The sequence below is a fragment of the Protopterus annectens genome, chromosome 7.part1 (genome assembly GCF_019279795.1).
Source record: "Protopterus annectens isolate FY-2018-M chromosome 7.part1, PAN1.0, whole genome shotgun sequence".
Taxonomy (NCBI): Eukaryota; Metazoa; Chordata; order Ceratodontiformes; family Protopteridae; genus Protopterus; species Protopterus annectens.
Genome location: NC_056740.1, coordinates 28,899,861 through 28,918,921, shown reverse-complemented (window position 1 = coordinate 28,918,921; position 19,061 = coordinate 28,899,861). Strand labels below are relative to the sequence as shown.

Sequence of the window (19,061 nt, the reverse complement as noted above, 5' to 3'; positions counted from 1 at the left end):
TTGAGATACCAAACAACTGACACTGTCCACTGGTATCATAATCACATCCCTGGGGAGAGAGTCCTGAAAAGTCTACAACACTAGGACGAATACTCATCTCCAGAATGCTGATGTGAAAATGAGCCTCTGTGGTAGACCAGGATCCATGAATTGTCCTCCCTTCAAAATGTCCCACGACAGGAGGGAGGCATCCATGGTGAGAGTGGCCGAAGGGGAAGGAATTACAAATAGTCTCATTTGTATTACAAAAGCAGACTATACCACTGTATCAGCTCATGATATGCTGTCATCAACCGTAGTGGGAAATCCAATAGATAAGTTAGAAGGGATCACTGAATAGTCTAAGTCTACTGCAGGGCCCTCGTGTGATATCTGGCTAGAGAGAACAGTCCTATAAAGGCTGCCATGTGACCTAGAAGCCTTAGAAGTGCATGAACCAATGGACTGGGAATTGCAAGCTCTGACAAAGCCTAAGTTCTAAGACTGAACTCTGGAGTATGGGAGCCTGGCAATTTGATGGACCATAGCCTGATGACACCCCCCTATGAACTCTAAGACTAGTACAGGCTGAAGGCTCATTTTTGGAGTAACTGACTGTAATGCTTAAGCTGTCACATAGCTGAAGTAAGAAATCACTAGCCAAGATGTGGGTGCTTTTGTGGGGGCAGTGAGGAGCCAATCATCCAGGTACTGGAAGACGTGTAGTCCCTGCAGCCAGAGCCAGGCTGCAACCACTTTCATGCACTTGGTAAACACCTGGGTGGCTGTGGTGAAACCAAATGGCAGGGCCCTGAACTGATAGTGACTGGCTCCCAACCAGAAGCAAAGGAACCTCCAGAAATGTCAATCTATCTTGATGTGATGGTAGATGTCCTTGAGGTCTATCGAGCACATCTAATCACTTACTCAGAAGGGGTAATATGGACTACAAGCCGACCATCCGAACATGGTTTTTCTGGCAAACTAATTTAGTTTGCTTAAATCCAAGACTGGCCTAAGGTCCACTGTTTTCTTTGGAACTACAAAGAACTTGAAATAGACCCCAGATCCTATCTGGTCTGGTGGGACCTCTTGAATGACTCAATATGTGAGCAGCTGTTGGATCTTTGCCACTGCGTAAAGTCTTTGATGGGGTGGTGGAACATCTGGGAGACATTTTGGGAGACAGTATGGAACTTCCATAAAGGGAATGACATAACCTCTTTATACAACTTCCAATACCGAGGTAACTGAGACAATGGCTTTGAGGAGAAGAGCTAGACCACCCTCAAATGTCTCCAGAGAAGAATCGGGCAACCCTTCAGGACTGCTGAAAGGGCCCACCAGAAAAAGCACCTCAGAAGCCCTGATTCTGTGAACCACCTCTGTCTTGCAGGTGGCATCCATTATGATCCTTCCCATCCTTGGAAGGAATCTTCTGGAGGAACATCATGGGAAGAGGACAGCAACTTCCTGAAGAAGAGTCACTTACCCACTTGGATTCCAACAGAAGGGTTGCTGGAGGGGTAGAAAAGTGAACTCTGATGGTGGACAGCATCTTCTCCTTTTGTTTGCTCCTCAATAATGTGTCTCTAACCTTGGGTCCCACAGAGGAGGACCAGTAAAAGGAGGCACTGATGAAGGATGTTTGAAGCAGTTCGCAAAGTTGCACAACCACTTCCACATGTGGTGCCTCATCACAATCCCAGAACCTACCACTCTGGATGCTCCATCAGTTCTGTTAGAAAGGAGTCTCACTGAAATATTGGCAATGGAAGTCAAGGTGAACAACTGACTCACCAGCTTATTCTGGGTATCCTGAGACTGTTGTGTCTTAGGGGTGCTTGACAATTCAGATATTCAGACACTAGGTCTCTCTGAAGTCTTGTCAAGTGCGATAAGTAGTAAATAGCTCTCAAAGCAAAGGTGGATGAGACGCAGAATCACTTTCTAATTGATCTAGCGCCAGACATTCCCTCGGGGGGGGGGGGGGTAACTAGAGGAGCTCTCCTCAGAAAGTCTTTTTGGTGGCTGCCAGCACCAAAATTTAAATTGACGGCCATGTCCTTACTCCAAAGAGGCCTGTCTTTGGCAGGGGCAGCAACTTTGTCCTGCCTTGTAGGAATAGGCACTACTGTGTCAGGTTCCTTCCACACCCTTCAGGACACTGGGTCTTCTAAGGGCATCTGTAGGAGGAATCACCCAAGGCATCTACATCTAAATTTTTGGGACAAATTTCTTCATGAGCAAAAAATGCAGGTCTGAAATTCAGCTCTGATAAGTGCAAAGATATTGTAGTTTGGTAATCCTGGAATAAAACCAAATTTATTTTTAAGTAATAAACTTATATGAAACAGACTGCTATAAAGACATATACACACACACACACATATATATATATATATATATATATATATATATATACACACACACACACACACACACACACACACACACCATTACAGAACCTTTTCCATTTATCAGCATAAGACTTTCTAGTGCTAGGGTGTCTAGCCTCACGTATAACATCTAGAACCTGTTTACTGAGATTGGCAGATTGAGCAGTGGTCAGGGAGTAAGCCAGGCTGCCAAATTGAGGGTCTGCAAATGGGGATGTATGAATTCTCCTTCCCCCTGGGTCAGGAGGGTTGGGGTCAGAGGGAGATACCATGGTGGCAGTGGGGACAGGCTGCACAGCAGTGGGTAACAGTGCTGGCGAAGCCAGTATGGAGCATTCAGAATTGTCCTTGGTTTTTCCTCCCTTATTTTGAGCAGTACCCTGGTGATGAGAGGTAGTGGGGGAAATGCATAGACCAATAGATTGACCAAGAGGAAGGCTAGGGCATCCACTTTCCAAGTCTTGCAGTGATGATCTCTGGTGCAGAACTTGCTGAGCTGATGGTTGGTGTGGGAGGCACAGAGGTTGACCTTCGGGGTGCCCTGCCCCATTTCTGAGTTATTAGGGTGAAGGTTCTTTGGTCTAGCTGCCACTCATGTGGGTCCAGAAGATTGCTGCTTAAAGTGGTCTGCCAGAGAGTTTAGAAAGCCTAGCAGGAAATGTGCTAACAAGTGGAGTTGCATGGGAGAGGCTGTGTGCCAAAGGGTCATGGCCAGCCTGCATAGAGGGTAGGAGTGAGTCCCTCCCTGCTTGTTGATATACCACATCACAGTGGTGTTGTCTGTTTTGATCAGGAGAGACCCTGGGGAGAGAAGGGGCCTAAAAGCTGTCAATGCGTGGTGGACAGCTAACACCTCTTTTTGGTTGATGTACAGATGGATTTGCTGTTGGCTCCATTGGCCCTGTATGCACCTGCCGTCCAGGTGTGCAGTATAGTCTGATGCGTCTGTGGTGAGGGTCTGGGCAGTGGGGGTGGTGAGAAAGGTAGTCCCTTGTTGTGGGAGCATGCCGCTGCCCACCAAAGAAAATCTTTCCTTAGGCAAGGTATCATTGGTATAAGAGTTTACAGGTCTTGAGAGTGTTGACACCAAAGGCTTTTTAGGTACCACTGAAGTTTCCTCACATGCAGTCTGGCATATGGAATGAGTAGAATGCAAGATGTCATGAACCCCAGAGCTTGCAGGATTTTCGTTGCAGATAACTGGGGTCTGGGGGCTAGTTGAGAGAAGTAGGCTGTCAGGTAAGTTTGCTTTTCTGGTGTAAGGAATGCCATCTGGGATGCTGTGTCCAGGGCTTGTTCCCAGGAATATAACCCTTTGGGTGGGTACTAATTTGGATTTCTTTTCATTGATAGTGGTCAGTAGGGACTTTACAAAAGGCTAGGTGCTTGAGCAGCTTTTCCTGGCTGTCTGCCTGAATTAGGCAGTCATCTAAATATGGATAAATTTGGATATTCCTTTGTCTGCAAAAGGCAATGGCGGTAGCCAGACATTTTCTCTGGGAAAAGAGAAGGCAAAGGGAAGCACAGAGAACTGAAAGTGCAGAGATCCTGTCCTGAAACTTAGATATTTCCTGCATGATTCCCAGATAGGAATGCAGAGGTAGGCCTATTTTAGGTCTAGGGTGGCTAGTCAAGCATTCTTGGAGAGCATTGGTAGCAGTTGCTGGAGGGTGAGCATTTTGAATTTTGGTATCACCAGGAAGGTGTTTAGAATGGATAGATAGAGGATGGGGTGCCAGGTGCCCTCTTTACTGGGTGTCAGAAAAAGTCTGGAGTAGAAACCTTGGTCTATCTGTTCTGCAGGAACGTGCTCTATTGCCCTCAGAGAGAGTAAGGAAAGGACTTGCTTTTTTGCCTCTTCCCAATGGTTTGGAGGTAGATCTGGGAACCCTTAGGGGTTGGAAGAGTGTGGAAAGAAAATGTGTATCCTTGGGACACTATGTTGAGGACCCAGTGGTCGTTGATAATGGTGGCTCAAGTGCTTGCGTGAAATAAGATTGTTCCTCCTAGGGGCAAGTGCAGGTGGGCAGAGAGAGGGGGTGGGGAGGAGAGTCATTGTGAGTACTTGCCACGAGGGGGTGGCTTTGAACTCCCGGGTTTTGACGTGGAGTAAAGTACAGTTTTGTACCTACCATAAATGTAGATGTTTGAGTGTTCACCCTGCTGCAGTCATCACACTTGGGGTTATCCTGTCATCAGGCGGTCCCGCAGTTGGCTGGATTTCCAAAGTCTTGGTCCAACATCGGTTGCTGTCGCCTCATCCCAGACGTCAGTGCGCCATGGGTACATATATTGCAACAGACGCCATTTTCTTCAGTTTTTCTTGCCCCAGATGTCAGGTGCCCCCAAAAAGGTGATCCAAATTAGTACCAAAAGGTGAGAACACTGTACAAACACAAAATCTCTTCAGCTATAAGCAAATACATCAGTAAGGCATAGCAAAGATTTAGCCAGTAGATCAGAGGAGTTGGAGGGAGGGTAACCTGGACTGCAGCAGGGTGAACACTCTAACATCTACATTTATGGTAGGTACAAACCTGTACTATGTTCATCGTGTTACCCTGCTGCAGTCATCACACTTGGGTTGAGTCCCAAAGCTAAGGTAGGGTGGAGGCATCATAGAGGGTTAGTGGAGGCAATGAGGCCCTGTAGAACTGCAGTGGCGAAGCCTGCCCTGGACTTAGAATAAAGAGGTAAGTGATCGTGCTTGGTGAAGGTGTGTACAGAACTCCAAGTTGCAGCTTCTAAAATTTCCTTGGTAGGAACCCCCCTGAGAAAGGCTGTAGAGATAGCTGTTGCCCTGGTAGAGTGGGATCTAATGGTAGGAGGAACTGGTTTCCCATGATGGGTATAGCAGAATCGTATGCAATGGCCTATCCATTTAGAAATGGTTTGCTTGGATATGGCCCTCCCTTGAGAAGCTGTAGCATAGGAAACAAAGAGCTGGTCAGTTTTTCTGAAGGCTTTAGTTTTATCCAAGTAGTAACGAAGCTGCCTGTGAATGTCCAAGGACTGCAGGAGTCTCTCACCTTTGTTCTGTGGATTGGGGAAGAAAGTAGCTAGGTGGATGGTTTGATTCAAAGCTACACTGGAAACCACCTTAGGCATGAAGGAAGGATTAGTTCGTAGAGAAACTGTCTTGATGAAAAATGAGGAAAGATTCCACTGCCATAAGTGCCTGTAATTCTGAAACTCTCCTAGCAGAAGTTATTGCCAGGAGCAGGGCAGTCTTCCAAGATAGGAACTGAAGGTCTGCAGAAAAAGCTGGTTCAAAGGGAGGTAGCGTTAGTTTTTCCAGAACAAAGTTGAGGTCCCATGTTGGTGTAGGAGCTCTTCTAGGTGGTCTAATGTTTTTTGCCCCTCTGAGGAACTGCCTTAGGAGAGGATTTGAAAATAAAGGTGGATTTGTGCCGTAGTGAGCTGAAATAGCTGAAGCATGGATTTTAATTGAGGAGAAGGAAAGTCCTTTATGCAACATCTCAGCTAAATACTGCAGAATGTGAGGGATATGAGGCTGAGTTGTCTTGGCCTTTAGCTTGGTTCCAACCAGAAAACCTTTTCCATTTGTCCGAGTAAGCCTTCCTGGTGATTGGCCTCCTGGCTTCTAGAAGAACATCCAGTACTGCTTGTGAAAGAGGAGCTGGTTGGATGCTTAATTGATTTGTCATGCAGCCAGGTTTAAGGTTTTGATCTGGCTGTGTAGAATCTGCTTGTCTTGCTGCATGAGCAAATAAGGTATTTGAGGCAATATCCATGGTGGGCTGTGAGCCATATTCTTCAATAGTGGGTACCAGTGCTGGCGTGGCCAGTCTGGGGCTATAAGAATCATTCGAGGTTTCTCATTTTTGACCTTCAAAAGAACCTTTGTGAGAAGAGGTAATGGAGGAAAGGCATATGCTGTCAGGTTTTTCCAACTGAAGGAGAGAGCGTCCACTTTCCAAGCTTGATGGTGGAATGTCCTTGTACAAAATTTTGTCAGCTGGTAGTTTTGAGGGCTAGCAAACAGGTCTATATTTGGTAGGCCCCATCTTTCAGTTATCATTGTAAATATTTGTGGGTCTAGCTTCCACTCGTAGGGATCTTTGATGTTTATGCTTAGGTCGTCTGCCAATGTGTTTTTCTGTCCTGGCAAGAATCGAGCTTGTAACTGGACTTGGTAGGCCAGAGCTGTGTTCCATAAGATTATTGCTTGCCTGCAAAGGGGGTAGGAATGTGTGCCCCCTTGTTTATGTACCACATTACTGTGGTGTTGTCCGTCTTTATTGCAAGTTGTCCAGGCTGTAGTAGATCCTTGAAGGCCGCCAGAGCTTTCTGTACAGCTAGCATCTCTTTTTGGTTTATGTGCAGTTTTCTTTGTTCTGCAGTCCACAGGCCTTGAATGCATTGCCCTGCCATGTGTGCCCCCCAGGCATAGTCTGAAGCATCTGTTGTGATAGTTTGCCTGGGTGGGGGCAAGGTGAAAGGCTGACCCTTGTTGAGGTGACATGCCTGTGCCCACCATAGAAATTCCTGTTGAAGGCAGGGAATGAGAGATATCACTGTGTCCAAGCTGTGGCTGTGTTGAGACCATACGCTTTTTAGGTACCACTGTAATTTCCTCATATGCAGTTTTGCAAATGGTATTATCAGAATGCAAGATGCCATGAAGCCCAAAGCCTGCAGAATTTTTCTTGCAGTTAATTGGGTCTTTGTTGCCATTGTCTTGAAATATTGAGTCAGTTGTAATTGCTTGTCTGGTGTAAGATAAGCCTTCTGGGCAGTTGTGTCCAAGCTGGCACCCAAGAATGTCATTTTTTGTAAGGGTACTAGTCTTGACTTCTTTTCGTTTACTGTGTACCCCAGACAATTTAGTAGATGCTTCACAAAAGCCAGATGTTGTAAGAGAATGTCTTTTCTTTCTGCTTGGATGAGGCAGTCGTCCAGGTACGGATATATTTGAATTCCTCTGTCTGCAGTACGCAATTACTGGTGCCAGGCATTTTGTGAATACTCTGGGCGCAGTAGATAAGCCAAAGGGCAGTGCAGAGAATTGATAATTGGTTGAACCTGCAATGAAACGGAGGTATCTTCTGCAACTTTGTCTGATGGGGACATGCAGGTATGCCTCCTTGAGGTCCAATGTTACCAGCCATGCTTCCTTGCCAAACATGGGAAGTAGCTGCTGTAGTGTTAGCATCTTGAATTTGGGAACTTGTAAGTAAGTGTTTAGAATTGAAAGGTCCAGAATTGGTCTCCAAGCATTTTCTTTTCTGGGTACTAGGAAGAGTCTTGAGTAAAATCCTTGGCCTTGCTCCTGGGTTGGTACCTCTGAATGGCTCTCATGGCCATGAGAGCTGTAATTTGTTTTTGAGCCTCTGCCCTTTGATTTTGTGGCAGGTTTGGCATTCCTCTTTTTATTGGCAAGGTGTGAAAGTGGAATCTGTATCCTCGTAAAATTATGTCTAGGACCCATTTGTCCTTTGTGACCATGTGCCAGTTGTCTGCAAATAGTGCTAGTTTTCCCCCCAGGGGGGCTGACAAAAGAGCTTTGTTTGAACAGCTGAGGTGCAAGTAATTGAGTTTGCCTTCTGGTGGGTCGAGAACTGTCTTCTCCTCCCTTCTGGGTTGGAGTGCCCCATTGGCGAGGTTTATACTGAGCTTGTGGTTGTCCTCTGCCCGTTGGGCGCCTGTATTTACCCCTCTGAGGCCTGTCAGTGGCTGGAAAGGACCAATTTTTTGTTGGCCAGTTTCTGCAGAAGCGAGGGGGTTGTACTTGTAGGTAATCTTTGACTGTCTGCAATGACTTTGCCTTATCTTCCATTTTCTTGAAAACTTCTTGTGCTTTAACACCAAAAAGAACATCCTGCTGTAAGGGAGCATCTAGTAGTTTTGCTTTAACATGATCAGGCAGACTTTGTTCCTTTAACCAGGCATGCCTACGTATAACTGATCCAGTGACAGCTGCTCTGCAGGAGGCCTCTATAGGTTCATAGGTTGGTACTAGGCTATCAGCCCTAGGGCCTATACAAGCCTAGCCATAACAATTCCCTGGCTATTTCTTCCCACATTATTTACTTTCCTGGACCCCTGTCTAGCAGGGCGACAGATCCCTGGGGTGAATTTCCTTTCTCCCATCCAATCGTCAAGGTTCCTCTTGAAGAGGTCCAAAGAGGCACTCTGCTTGACATGTATGGGCAATCTATTCCAGAGTCTGGGGAGTCTCTGGGTCAGGAACCTATCCCTCCAGCATGTTTTGTTTATTTTGATGACAAGGTTTAGATCCCTGGAGCATGTAGCTCTGAGGGATTGGGATTTCTTTAAGTGTAGCATGTCCAACAGCTCTGGGTTTGACATGGCCTTGTATGTTAAGCAGAGATCGCCTCTGAGTAGACGATATGCGACAGAGTATAGCTGGAGTTTAAGGCGGTCAGCGTAGGGCATCTGCTTTAGGCCTGTGATTCTTTTAGTGAGGTATTTCTGAGGCCTTTCCAGTTGTTGCAGATGTCTTGAGAGGTACATACCAAATGGGGCGTTGTATTCTATAGTGGGTCTAATGAGGGATGAGTACAGTGGGACAATGACCTCCTTTTTTCTGCATGAAAAGCCCTTCGTGATGAGGTGTGCCACATAGGATTTCCTGACTGTTGTGGTGATGTGGTTATTGAAGGTGAGACCACTGTCCACCTGTGTCCCTAAGTCTCTTATCACACTTTCTATGTTTAGTGTACTGCCACTTATATGGTAATTCATGGATACATGTTTTTTCCCAAAGGGGATAACAATACATTTCTTGGCATTGAGCTTGAGCCCATGGCTCTGGCACCAAGCATCTGTTTCTGTAAGGCCCTTTTGTAGAGTATCCACATAATTTGGGGATTCAATAATGGCTCCCAGTTTGCAGTCATCTGCAAACTTTGTTAGCCAGAGTCCCTTAGTGTTGATCTGTACTTCAGAGAAGTAGATGCCAAACAAGAGCGGCCCCAGGACTGAACCCTGAGGTACTCCACTTGTCACTTGTCTGCAGCTGGATTTGGAGTTGGCTACTTTTACAGTGTGGGTTCTATCAGTAAGCAATTTAGCAACCCATTGGGTGACATAGGGATTAATGCCCAACTTAGTAAGTTTATCTATGATTCCAGAGTGGGGGATGGTGTCAAAGGCCTTGGCAAGGTCTAGATAGGCTGTGTGGACCACCTTACCCTTGTCCATGGCTCTGGAGACTGATTCAAAGAAGTCAATCAGGTTCAGGAGACGAGATCGGCCCTCCACAAACCCAACCTGGGTGGGGTCCAGTGTTTGAAGGTTGCCAATGTCTTTGTTTATAAGTTCCATGATAATACGCTCCATGGCCTTGCAGATAAGGCTGGTCAGACTGATGGGACGGTAGTTTCCGGGATCCAAGGTGGATCTCCCCCCTTGTGGATTGGGATAACTGTAGCTCTGCGCCACTCAGTGGGCACGAAACCTGAGGTGAGGCTATGATTAAACATGACACTTAGGTGAGGTGCCAGTTCATATTGTAGTTCATGTAGTACACAGCCCGGGATGTCATCTGGTCCCATGGATGCTGTATTCTTGGCTTTAGAGAGTGCGTTTTGTACCAGTGTGGCAGTTATTACTGGAATTTGGCAATCTTCCGGTATTGAGATGGGCCATTTAGGGGGTGAGAGGGGGGTGAAGTTGGCACTGAATCGATCTGCCAGGATATTGGCAATATCCTTCGGATCAGTATTATTTAATGCCATTCTGTTTTAGCTCAGAGCAGATCTGAGCATTGCCGTTTAGATTCTTGACATAGTTATAGAATGATTTGTGGGTGTCTTTGGAATCTTTGGCAATTTTATTTTCGTAACTAGCTTTGGAGGATTTTATGAGGCATCTCAGTTTCTTACTGAGGCTAGTAAGGGAGTTTTTTGCATCCTGGGATTTTCCTCTTTTCTGCAAAAGTTTCTTCCTTTTGTTGTAAAGTTTGTTTATGGCAGGGGACCACTAGATTGTTTTCCTTTTTTTGGATGAGAGCATTTTGGTTCTATTTGGGATGGCATGATTCATGCATGAGTGGATGTGCTCGTACAGTGCCTTAGTGTAGGATTCAGCAGTTAAACTTTCAGTTCCCGTCTGCATGGGTGTCATGAAGTTTGTCACTTCTGACTTGAGTAGCATGAAGTTGGCTTTGGAGAAGTTTTTTATGGTGGTTTCTTTACTGGGGGTGGGGTGGGGGTGGGATGTGGATGTTAAGGGTGATTAGCTTATGGTCAGACCTAACTAACGAGGGGGTGACCATAGGTATGGAGCATTGATTTCCCATGTTGGTAATGACCAGGTCTAGGATATTGGAGCCCTTGGTGGGACTATGGATTAGTTGATCCAGGGCGTTGGAATTTATGAATTCCAAGAACCGTTGCGCAAAGGTGTTGGGACATGAGTAGTTTTCCCAGTTAATGGCAGGGTAGTTAAAATCATACAGTATTAGGGTGTTTGGTTCTATCTTAATATTTTCCAGTATGTTTAGAAAGGTTTAGTGAGAATCTTGGGGTATGGTGGGGGATCTGTAACAAGCTACAATTTAGATTGCAGTCTTACCTAGTGTTAGTTGCACTTGGAGAATTTCAGACACATGAATCAAACCCACATTGTAAGGTATGTTTGCCCACCTGCTCGGTGGCGTGCAACAAATCCTGTACTTCTTTCAATTCAGATTGTTGAGGGAGGGTGGTTATCTTTTGTTTTAACTGAGAGATCAGTAATTGCTGATACTTAAGCATATGAAATTGACAGTTTAGAGCTCTCATAGCTAAAGTGGCTGAGGTGTAAACCTTTTCCCCCCCATCTGTCTAGTGCTCTTGAATCCCTTTCAGAAGGTACTGGATTTCTAGCCATGGAAGCCTTAGCCCAATTGGGACCCTGGGAGATGGTCTCTGGGTCAGCTACTTGGCTTTTGTAAAGAAATTTGTGGGAATCAGGTACTCTGTAGTATCTGTCAGGCTTGGCCGGGGCAGAAGGCAGAGAGTCAGGGTTGAAACTGGATTCTAAATATACATCATCCACAATGTCCAAAACAGGAGGGATGGCTAGAGGTCTGTGTTGGGGGAGTAAAAGAAACTCTCTGAGCCTTTTCTTGGAATCACAGTAATCCTGACCTTCCCAGTGAAAATGTTCCCTCATAGTGTGTAAAGTTTCCCCAAAAGAGTAATCTTCTGGAGGGGAAGCTGAGGGAAGAGAGTCCTCAGCATCAGAATCTTCATAAGGAGAGAAGGAATAGTCTTGGTCCTCAGAGGAATCCGAAGAAATAGACAGTTGTTCAGAGGAAGCAGATTCTTCCTCTTGTCTAGGTTTTTTGTCAGGAGGAGGCTGAGAACCCCTGATAAGAGAAATCAAATCTTCAGCCATCTTGAGCATCTGTTTCTTAGGCATAGGGCCTTGAACAGGAGACTGAAGTGAAGCCTTTTTCAATTTGGAAGGAGTCTTCGACTTGGAAAACGTTTTGACTGTAAGAGTCGTCGGTCTGAAAACGCCTTCAGAAACCGATGGCGTTTCAGAAGCACCGACGTCCTTGGAAAGTAAATCGTCGGTAGGGCCTAAAGTAAAAGGCTGCGTCGGCCTAGTACATTCCATCAAAATATCTGTAGCGATCTCGGGTTCCAGAACTGCGGTAGTCAGAGGCTGCGTCGGAGCCTCACTGATAACCGGAGAACCGGAAACTGGATCAACAGAGGCCTCAGAATCGGGCTTAGGCCTGGGCTGTCGATCCTTATCCCTGTGCTTTTTGTGCATGCCGGTAGTCGGTAGCTCCGACGGCATGTTATAATTACATTTTCTGCCAAAAAAGTGTTGTGCGAAATCAAATAGTCTTTTAATAGTACGTTTATTAAATCTAGCACAAAAACAACAAGAAGTGACGTCGTGATCAGGGCCTAGGCAAGGTATGCAATAAGAATGAAAATCCTTATGAGGTATTTGCTTCCCACAAGAAATACAATTGTTAACTTTTTCTGACATCGGTCTGAAGCAAGAAAAGTTTCCCCAATGAGGTACTTAGCTTTATAGAAGACTTCTGTCCGAAATACGAATTCAAAAATCTCAGGAGTCGGCCGACCGGCACTCGTGAACTGCTTCTGCTTCGGGCACCGCGCGGCAAGAAAGACTTAAGAAAATGGCGTCAGTTGCAATATATGTACCCCTGGCGCACTGATGTCAGGAATGAGGTGACAGCAACCGACGCCAGACCAAGACTTTGGAAATCCGGCCGACTGCGGGACCGCCTGATGACAGGATAACACCAAGTGTGATGACTGCAGCAGGGTAACACGATGAACATCTCCACTGCTTTGATCTCTGCGTTCCCTGTAGCTGCTTGTATGGGGGGGGATCTGCTTCCCCGGGGTCTGGGCTGAACTGACCTGGTGGGGGCAGGAAAGGACCAGTGCTTGGAGGGGCAATGCCTGCTGAACCTGGGTGGCTATAGGAAATCCTTAACTGTCTGCACAGATTTAGCCTTTTTTTTCCATCTTTTTTAAGACCTCCTCTGCCTTGGTGTCAAATAAGTTGTCTTTGTGCAAGGGTGCATCCAATAATTTAGATTTGACAATCTGGCAAGGGCTGTTCCTTAAGGCAAGCATGCCTTCTAAGGACAGAACCGGTGACTGCTCCCCTGCAAGAAGTTTCTAGTGTGTCAAAACCACAGTGTAAGTTGTGTTTAGTTACTTGACTTGCAGAATGCATTAACTGCTGTAACTCTTTAGATTCTGCACAAGCAGGAAAGGAAGACACTTTTTGTTTGAGAAGTTCCATGGTATGTTGCTGAAATTTTAGCATATGGAACTGACAATTTAGTGCTCGGATAGCAAGAGTAGCAGAGGTGTATACTTTTTACCCCATCCGTCTAGTGCTCGGGAATCCCTATCTGAGGGGGTGGGATTCTAAGCAGAGGTTGCTTTAATTCCTTTAGGCCCTTGAGAAATTACCTCAGAGTCAGCAGTAGGATTTCTGAAAAGAAATTTGTGCGAGTCAGGGACTCTAATATCTACCAAGTTTTCTGGGAGCAGGAGGGAGGGTGTCAGGAGTCAAAATGGACTCCATGAAAACATCGTCCACAACATCTAGGTCTGGGGGAAAGGCCAGGGGTCTATGTTGGAGAAAATCTAAGAATTCTCTGAGTCTCTTTTTAGACTGAGGGTAGTCCTGACATTCCCATTGGAAATGCTCCTTTAAGGTATGAAGGGTTTCCCCAAAGGAAAAGTCCTTGTGTGAAGATGCTGAAGAAATGGATTCCTCTGCATCAGAATCCTCATAAGCAGAGAGGGTTTGCATGTCTTCATATTCAGATGCATCAGAGTCAGACTCCTGCTCAGATAAAACTACTGAGGACAGATCTCTTTTTCTTTTGGAAGGGGTAGCTTGGCTTCCCCTGATCAGCATGATAAGGTCTTCCACCATTTTAAGCATTTGAGACTGAGGCAAGGAAGCAGGTGCCCAAGATTAGGTCATCTGTTTCTTGGGTGTGGTTCATATTCTGGGCCTTAGAAACTCGGTAGTTTTCAAAACTACGGTAGATGCGAAAGAAGTCGTGTTTGTGTTGAGAATCAGTAGTGCAAAGTACTTCCTCGGAAGGCAGTAAAGAAAGTGGTGGAACCAAACAAACCCAAAAAATAAGTAATGTAGAATAAAAAGGCGTAATGGCTGGAGAGTAAAAAACACACTTATTACCAATAACGCAACAAACTAGGTAAGCGCTTTCGAGGTTGCCCTCTTCTTCAGACCTTAATAAAAAACTTTTACAAACGCGCAGTTTAAATACGAGTAACATCCTATAAAAACGCACAAAATTTAATGTGGCAAACCTCTTTTTCTTAAGAGAGATTTTAAAGAAACAGCACTGTTCAAGCCAGGTGGAACATGAGCCTTGAAATCAACAATCCATCTCAGCTCAGTGTATTCAATTTCATTGCATAAATCTCCTTCTCTGAAGCTCTCATTCATTTTTTGTAGAACTAAAAACTTAAAATTATGGTAAATACCACAATCAGATACATGTTTTGCCACTGCATTTGTTAATTTATTATTACGTATGTCATTCAAATGTTCCATGACATCCTTTAAAACCTCTCTTAAGAAAAAGAGGTTTGCCACATTAAATTTTATTGTGTGTTTTTATTGGCTGTTACTTGTATTTAAACTGCTAATTTGTACAAGTTTTTTATTAAGGTCTGAAGAAGATGGCAACCTCAAAAGCGTTTACCTAATCCGTTACATCATTGGTAATAAAAGTGTGTTTTTACTCTCCAGCCATTATGCCTTTTTATTCTACATTCCTCGGAAGCTGGTGCCTGCTCAGTGGCTCTGGACCAATCCAAGGTAGAGACAACTACAGGATCCTTAGTCAAAGAAGAGTTTTGCGGCATACCAGAGTCTGAAAGGGTCTCAGTAGCGGCCTGCGGATCCACAGAAGCGGGCATCAGGGGCTGCAAAAGCGCTTCACTGGGGACCGGAGAACTGACAACTGGCTTAACGGAAGCGTCGCCGGTAGGTTTGGACCTGTGTGGTCTGTGTCTGACTTTATCCTTAAGTTTTTTTCAGAAGATCTGCTGCCGGATGGCTTACTGAAGCCATATTGGAATTTGTGGACTGTAAGCAAAAATATCTAGCTACAATAAGGGCCAAACGACATATAGTTCTGGCGTTAAAGCACAAAAGCAACAGCGAGGCACACTGTGGTCTGGGCCTAAGCAAGTGATGCAGTAAGAATGAAAGTCTCTGTGGTATTTGCTTCCTGCAGGCGAGACAACTGTTAACTTTTTCTGACATCGGTTAGAGCAAGAAAAAAGGATCCCCAATGAGATACTTTGCTTTAGAAGACTTCAGCTTCAATTCAGAAGACGAAACTCAGTGAACTGTTTCTGCTTTGGGCTCCTCGGCAAGAAAGACTGATGCAATGGCATCGGCTGCCTTACTTTATACTACTGACGACCTGATGTCAGTGCTGAAGCGACAGCAACCAACGCAGAAATACTAAGCCTCTGGTATTCGGGCCGGCCGAAGGCTACCCTGGCAGGGATAACCCAAATGTGATGACTACAACAGTTAAACACAAAGATCATCATCAGTCTCAGTTAATATGAGAAGATACTGACATATCAATTTTAATACTTTTTATTGTAAAACACAATTAAGATGGAATTATACAGATTAAACAATTCCTACAATATGAAATCGTATACCAAGTGAAAAGAGCTTGTCACATAATATGGAGTGCTTTAAAAGCAAATCCGATCTCTGAATGGCAGATAATGCGTTTGCAATCAATTTTAAAGAATTAGGAGAGTAACGCTTGTATAACAGAAAGACTGATCTTTGCTAACAAGCAGGACTTACATGGCTGGTTTTAAGATCATTCAGCAGTTCAAATGTACTCCCTTTCCCATAATTTACCAAACAGCCCTCAATCTCTAGTTCTGATATCCATCAAAAAAGTCTACAGAAATCAAAAAGAGGAAAGGCAGAGATCATCAGGTAAAAGATGGGGGATGATGATATTCTGTGTCACCAAAAATGGACTTTCTTTTAGATGTACTGTTACATGACTTTAATAGCTGATAAGAAGTTGTTCATTTTTGGTAAGCAATAGTACAAAGCCCCCGTCTAATATCAAACAGCTTAAATTTGGCAAATATTTTCTGGCATTAGTCTGCTTTTGTCTGACCTTAAATACCATTTTTTACTAAAGTGTTTTCTGTAATAATTAAATTCTCAGTTACAGAGATTCACATACCTTATCCTTCTAATAGGTCTTACCTGTAGATCCATGATTTGCAGTGACATTACTCCCACTTGGTACAGTAATGATTATATAATGGCAGAAAAGATCCAAGTTAACTAGTAGATCCGTTTTGAAGAGGTGGTCATTAAGAGACTTAAGGAGGAAAAACATGATGCCTACAGAGTCCACAGTCTCACATTATACTTTCTCATATACATTTCCCCAACTTGAAGCTTAATGCCCAAATAACAAGGGTTGGAAAAATTAAATAAAATATTATGGATTATTATAACTAGAAAGGAAACGCATAAATAAAAAGAAAACCACTGTAATACTCTATGCTGAATTACAAAATTGATGTATGCAAAGAAACTGAAAACACAATGCATTCAGTAAGTTTAAGTTTGTTGATTCTAAGATGAAAGTTTCACATTAACTGGAAAAATGCAATAATTTATATTAAAAAAAGACATTTCCTGCAAGTTTCACACTAATGGACTATCACATATTAAAAACACATAGGCTGTTGCCAATCAAAATCCAACACATTCAAATGAGTAAAAACTTAAAAAATTTAAAATGGAAAAAAGTGAAAAAGAATTGTTGGTTATATATGACAGTCATCACTACTACATATACAACGCCAAGAAACTATTTTATAATAGGGTGACAAAGTCAAATTTTCTTTAGATATTTAAGTACTCTGCAGACGTGTGTGTGAGAGAGAGAGAGAGAGTCTGAGTGACAGAGAATTCTTGGATAAGTGAATATATTTTAAACATACACATTTCAAATAGAATTACTGTTTATTATGAACTACACTTCATACTTCTGCCGAAATCTACAAAAATCATGTCAAGAAACTAAATAAGCAAAAAAGTAAATAAGGCCATTGTGTTACTGATCAAGCCACTCCCTCCTTTCAAAATATGCCAGAATGCTGCTCTTCAGCACTGGAGCTATGGTCTTCCAACCCAGGAGTACTTCACTCCTTCACAGCAGCATATATAAAGGCTTAAAACTCCAGATAATATTCAATACACAACTAGAAAAGAGAGTCACGTTTATACTCTAGTTCATTTACAAGCCAAATAAACCAAGTCTTCCAAATTACACTCCACTCTTAAGTTACCCAAGCTATACACAGAAAAGTAAAAGATTTAACATACCTTGATAGCACCACTATTGGCTTCAATATAAATTACATCTCCTACTTCCACTCGTTCCTTCTGAAGGCTCTCATATATACTGGGGTCAAGCTGCAAAGAAAAAAAAAATTAGTTTTTAAGCATTTGTTAAAGTCAGACCAGCCAGAAGTGAAAGCCCAGTTTCAGAGATGACATAAAAGTACAGTCTACTTTTTACTTATTTAACACTGTACAGAATGTAGTGACAGCTATGGGAAAATACAGCAAAAGAAATGTCACTATGCATGAAGAAATTAGTTGTCTCTCTTGGTCAGTCCATACATCATGGTTAATGGAGTTTTTTTTTTTTTTTGCAGATATACACATTTATTTGAAACTAATAAAATTATGTGTAAAGGTCTTGTTGCAGAACTGATTACAGAATAAGTAGAAACGAGAACTCAGATTATAAACGAAGAAATATAATGAAATGACATGACAAATTGAGATTATAAAGGAAGAAATATGTAATGACAAAAATCAAGAGGAATGCTAATCACTGTAACACTGTTCTGCAGACAACACCATAAATTTGGAAGAGATGAATGGTTTGTAGCATGCATCAGGGTTGCTGGAAGGTCATATAAAAGAAAAATGTTGATCATGTTTCTCTCAAGGTCTTACATGCCTATTAAGTCACAATAATACTTAAGCAACATGTCTAAATTAAAAAAACAGAATTGAAGCAGAGGATCAATGGTTGATTTTAATGGAGGATAAAGTTCAGAAAAAAACAGAAGGCTGACAAGAATCCTCATTGAAGGAGGAGTGGATTTGTTGGTTTGTGAAAACTAAGATGTCAAAGCAAACAGCTGCATGAAACCATCACTTGTAATAAGAAAGTGTGCTGATTGCCATTGGCAGTACCTGAAATGATATATGGTAAAGTTAGAATTATTTTGGTGTACTCTGTCTCAATGTACAAAAGGGTCTTGTTGCAGTTTTGGCAGTCAGGGAAAAGATCCAATATAGGAGTTCAGAACATGCATGTGGATCAAAATTACTCGTATGCAATTTTTTAACAGATTACAGTTTATGGATATTATTTGTGAATGTAAGCAACACAATATAAATTATAGACTAATTCATCCTGCTGTGTTGAAAATATTTTTCTGAAAAAAAGAGATGACTTTTACTAATACAGAGAAAGGAATGATTAAGCTAAAACAAACATTTCACAAAACAGCAACATTTATACTTCTATTTTGGGTTATAAAAGTGTTAGAGAAAAAAATGTATGAAACTTTATGAGAAATATAAAGAAACGGAAACAAGTAAGAAGGAAAAAAAGAAATGAAAAAGAGTTCATGGAAAGAAAGGAATGTACAAATAAGATAAAGCCATGGAAATTCAAAATTGTGAATGCAATGAGAAAAGATATGAGTGGTATGAAAGTCATCAAAGATCATTCCATGGATGTACCAGAATAAATTCTATCAGATACTAGAAATGCCTACAAAGCAAAGAAAAATGTTTTCATAAATTTAAAGAATCTAGGGATTTTCTGTGGAAAATCCTGTTAAACAAGTTACATGCTACAGGAAATATGAAAATTAAAACAATAAAAGAATGTGCTAGGATTGTAAGACTGAAGAAATTACAGATCAGTTTTTTTAAATACAAAATGAATAATCCTTTTTGGGAAAAGGATAAAAATCAGTATAGATGGGAAGGGTTCAAGGATATGAAATAAAAGGGATATAATATGGAAAATATGAGAAAAGGCAGGAGAAATTTGATAAATGGGATAAAATACCATTG

The 19,061-nt window shown here is 42.9% G+C and overlaps 1 protein-coding gene across 1 annotated transcript in view; it reads right to left on the bottom strand.

Moving 5' to 3' along the window:
* RUVBL1 (RuvB like AAA ATPase 1) overlaps nucleotides 1-19,061 on the bottom strand; it is an 876,627-nt gene that overhangs the window by 669,654 nt on the left and 187,912 nt on the right. The window contains exon 5 of the mRNA XM_044078536.1: nucleotides 17,283-17,372. Within this exon, the coding sequence (XP_043934471.1) occupies nucleotides 17,283-17,372 (90 nt within the window). The remainder of the gene's footprint in view (nucleotides 1-17,282; nucleotides 17,373-19,061) is intronic.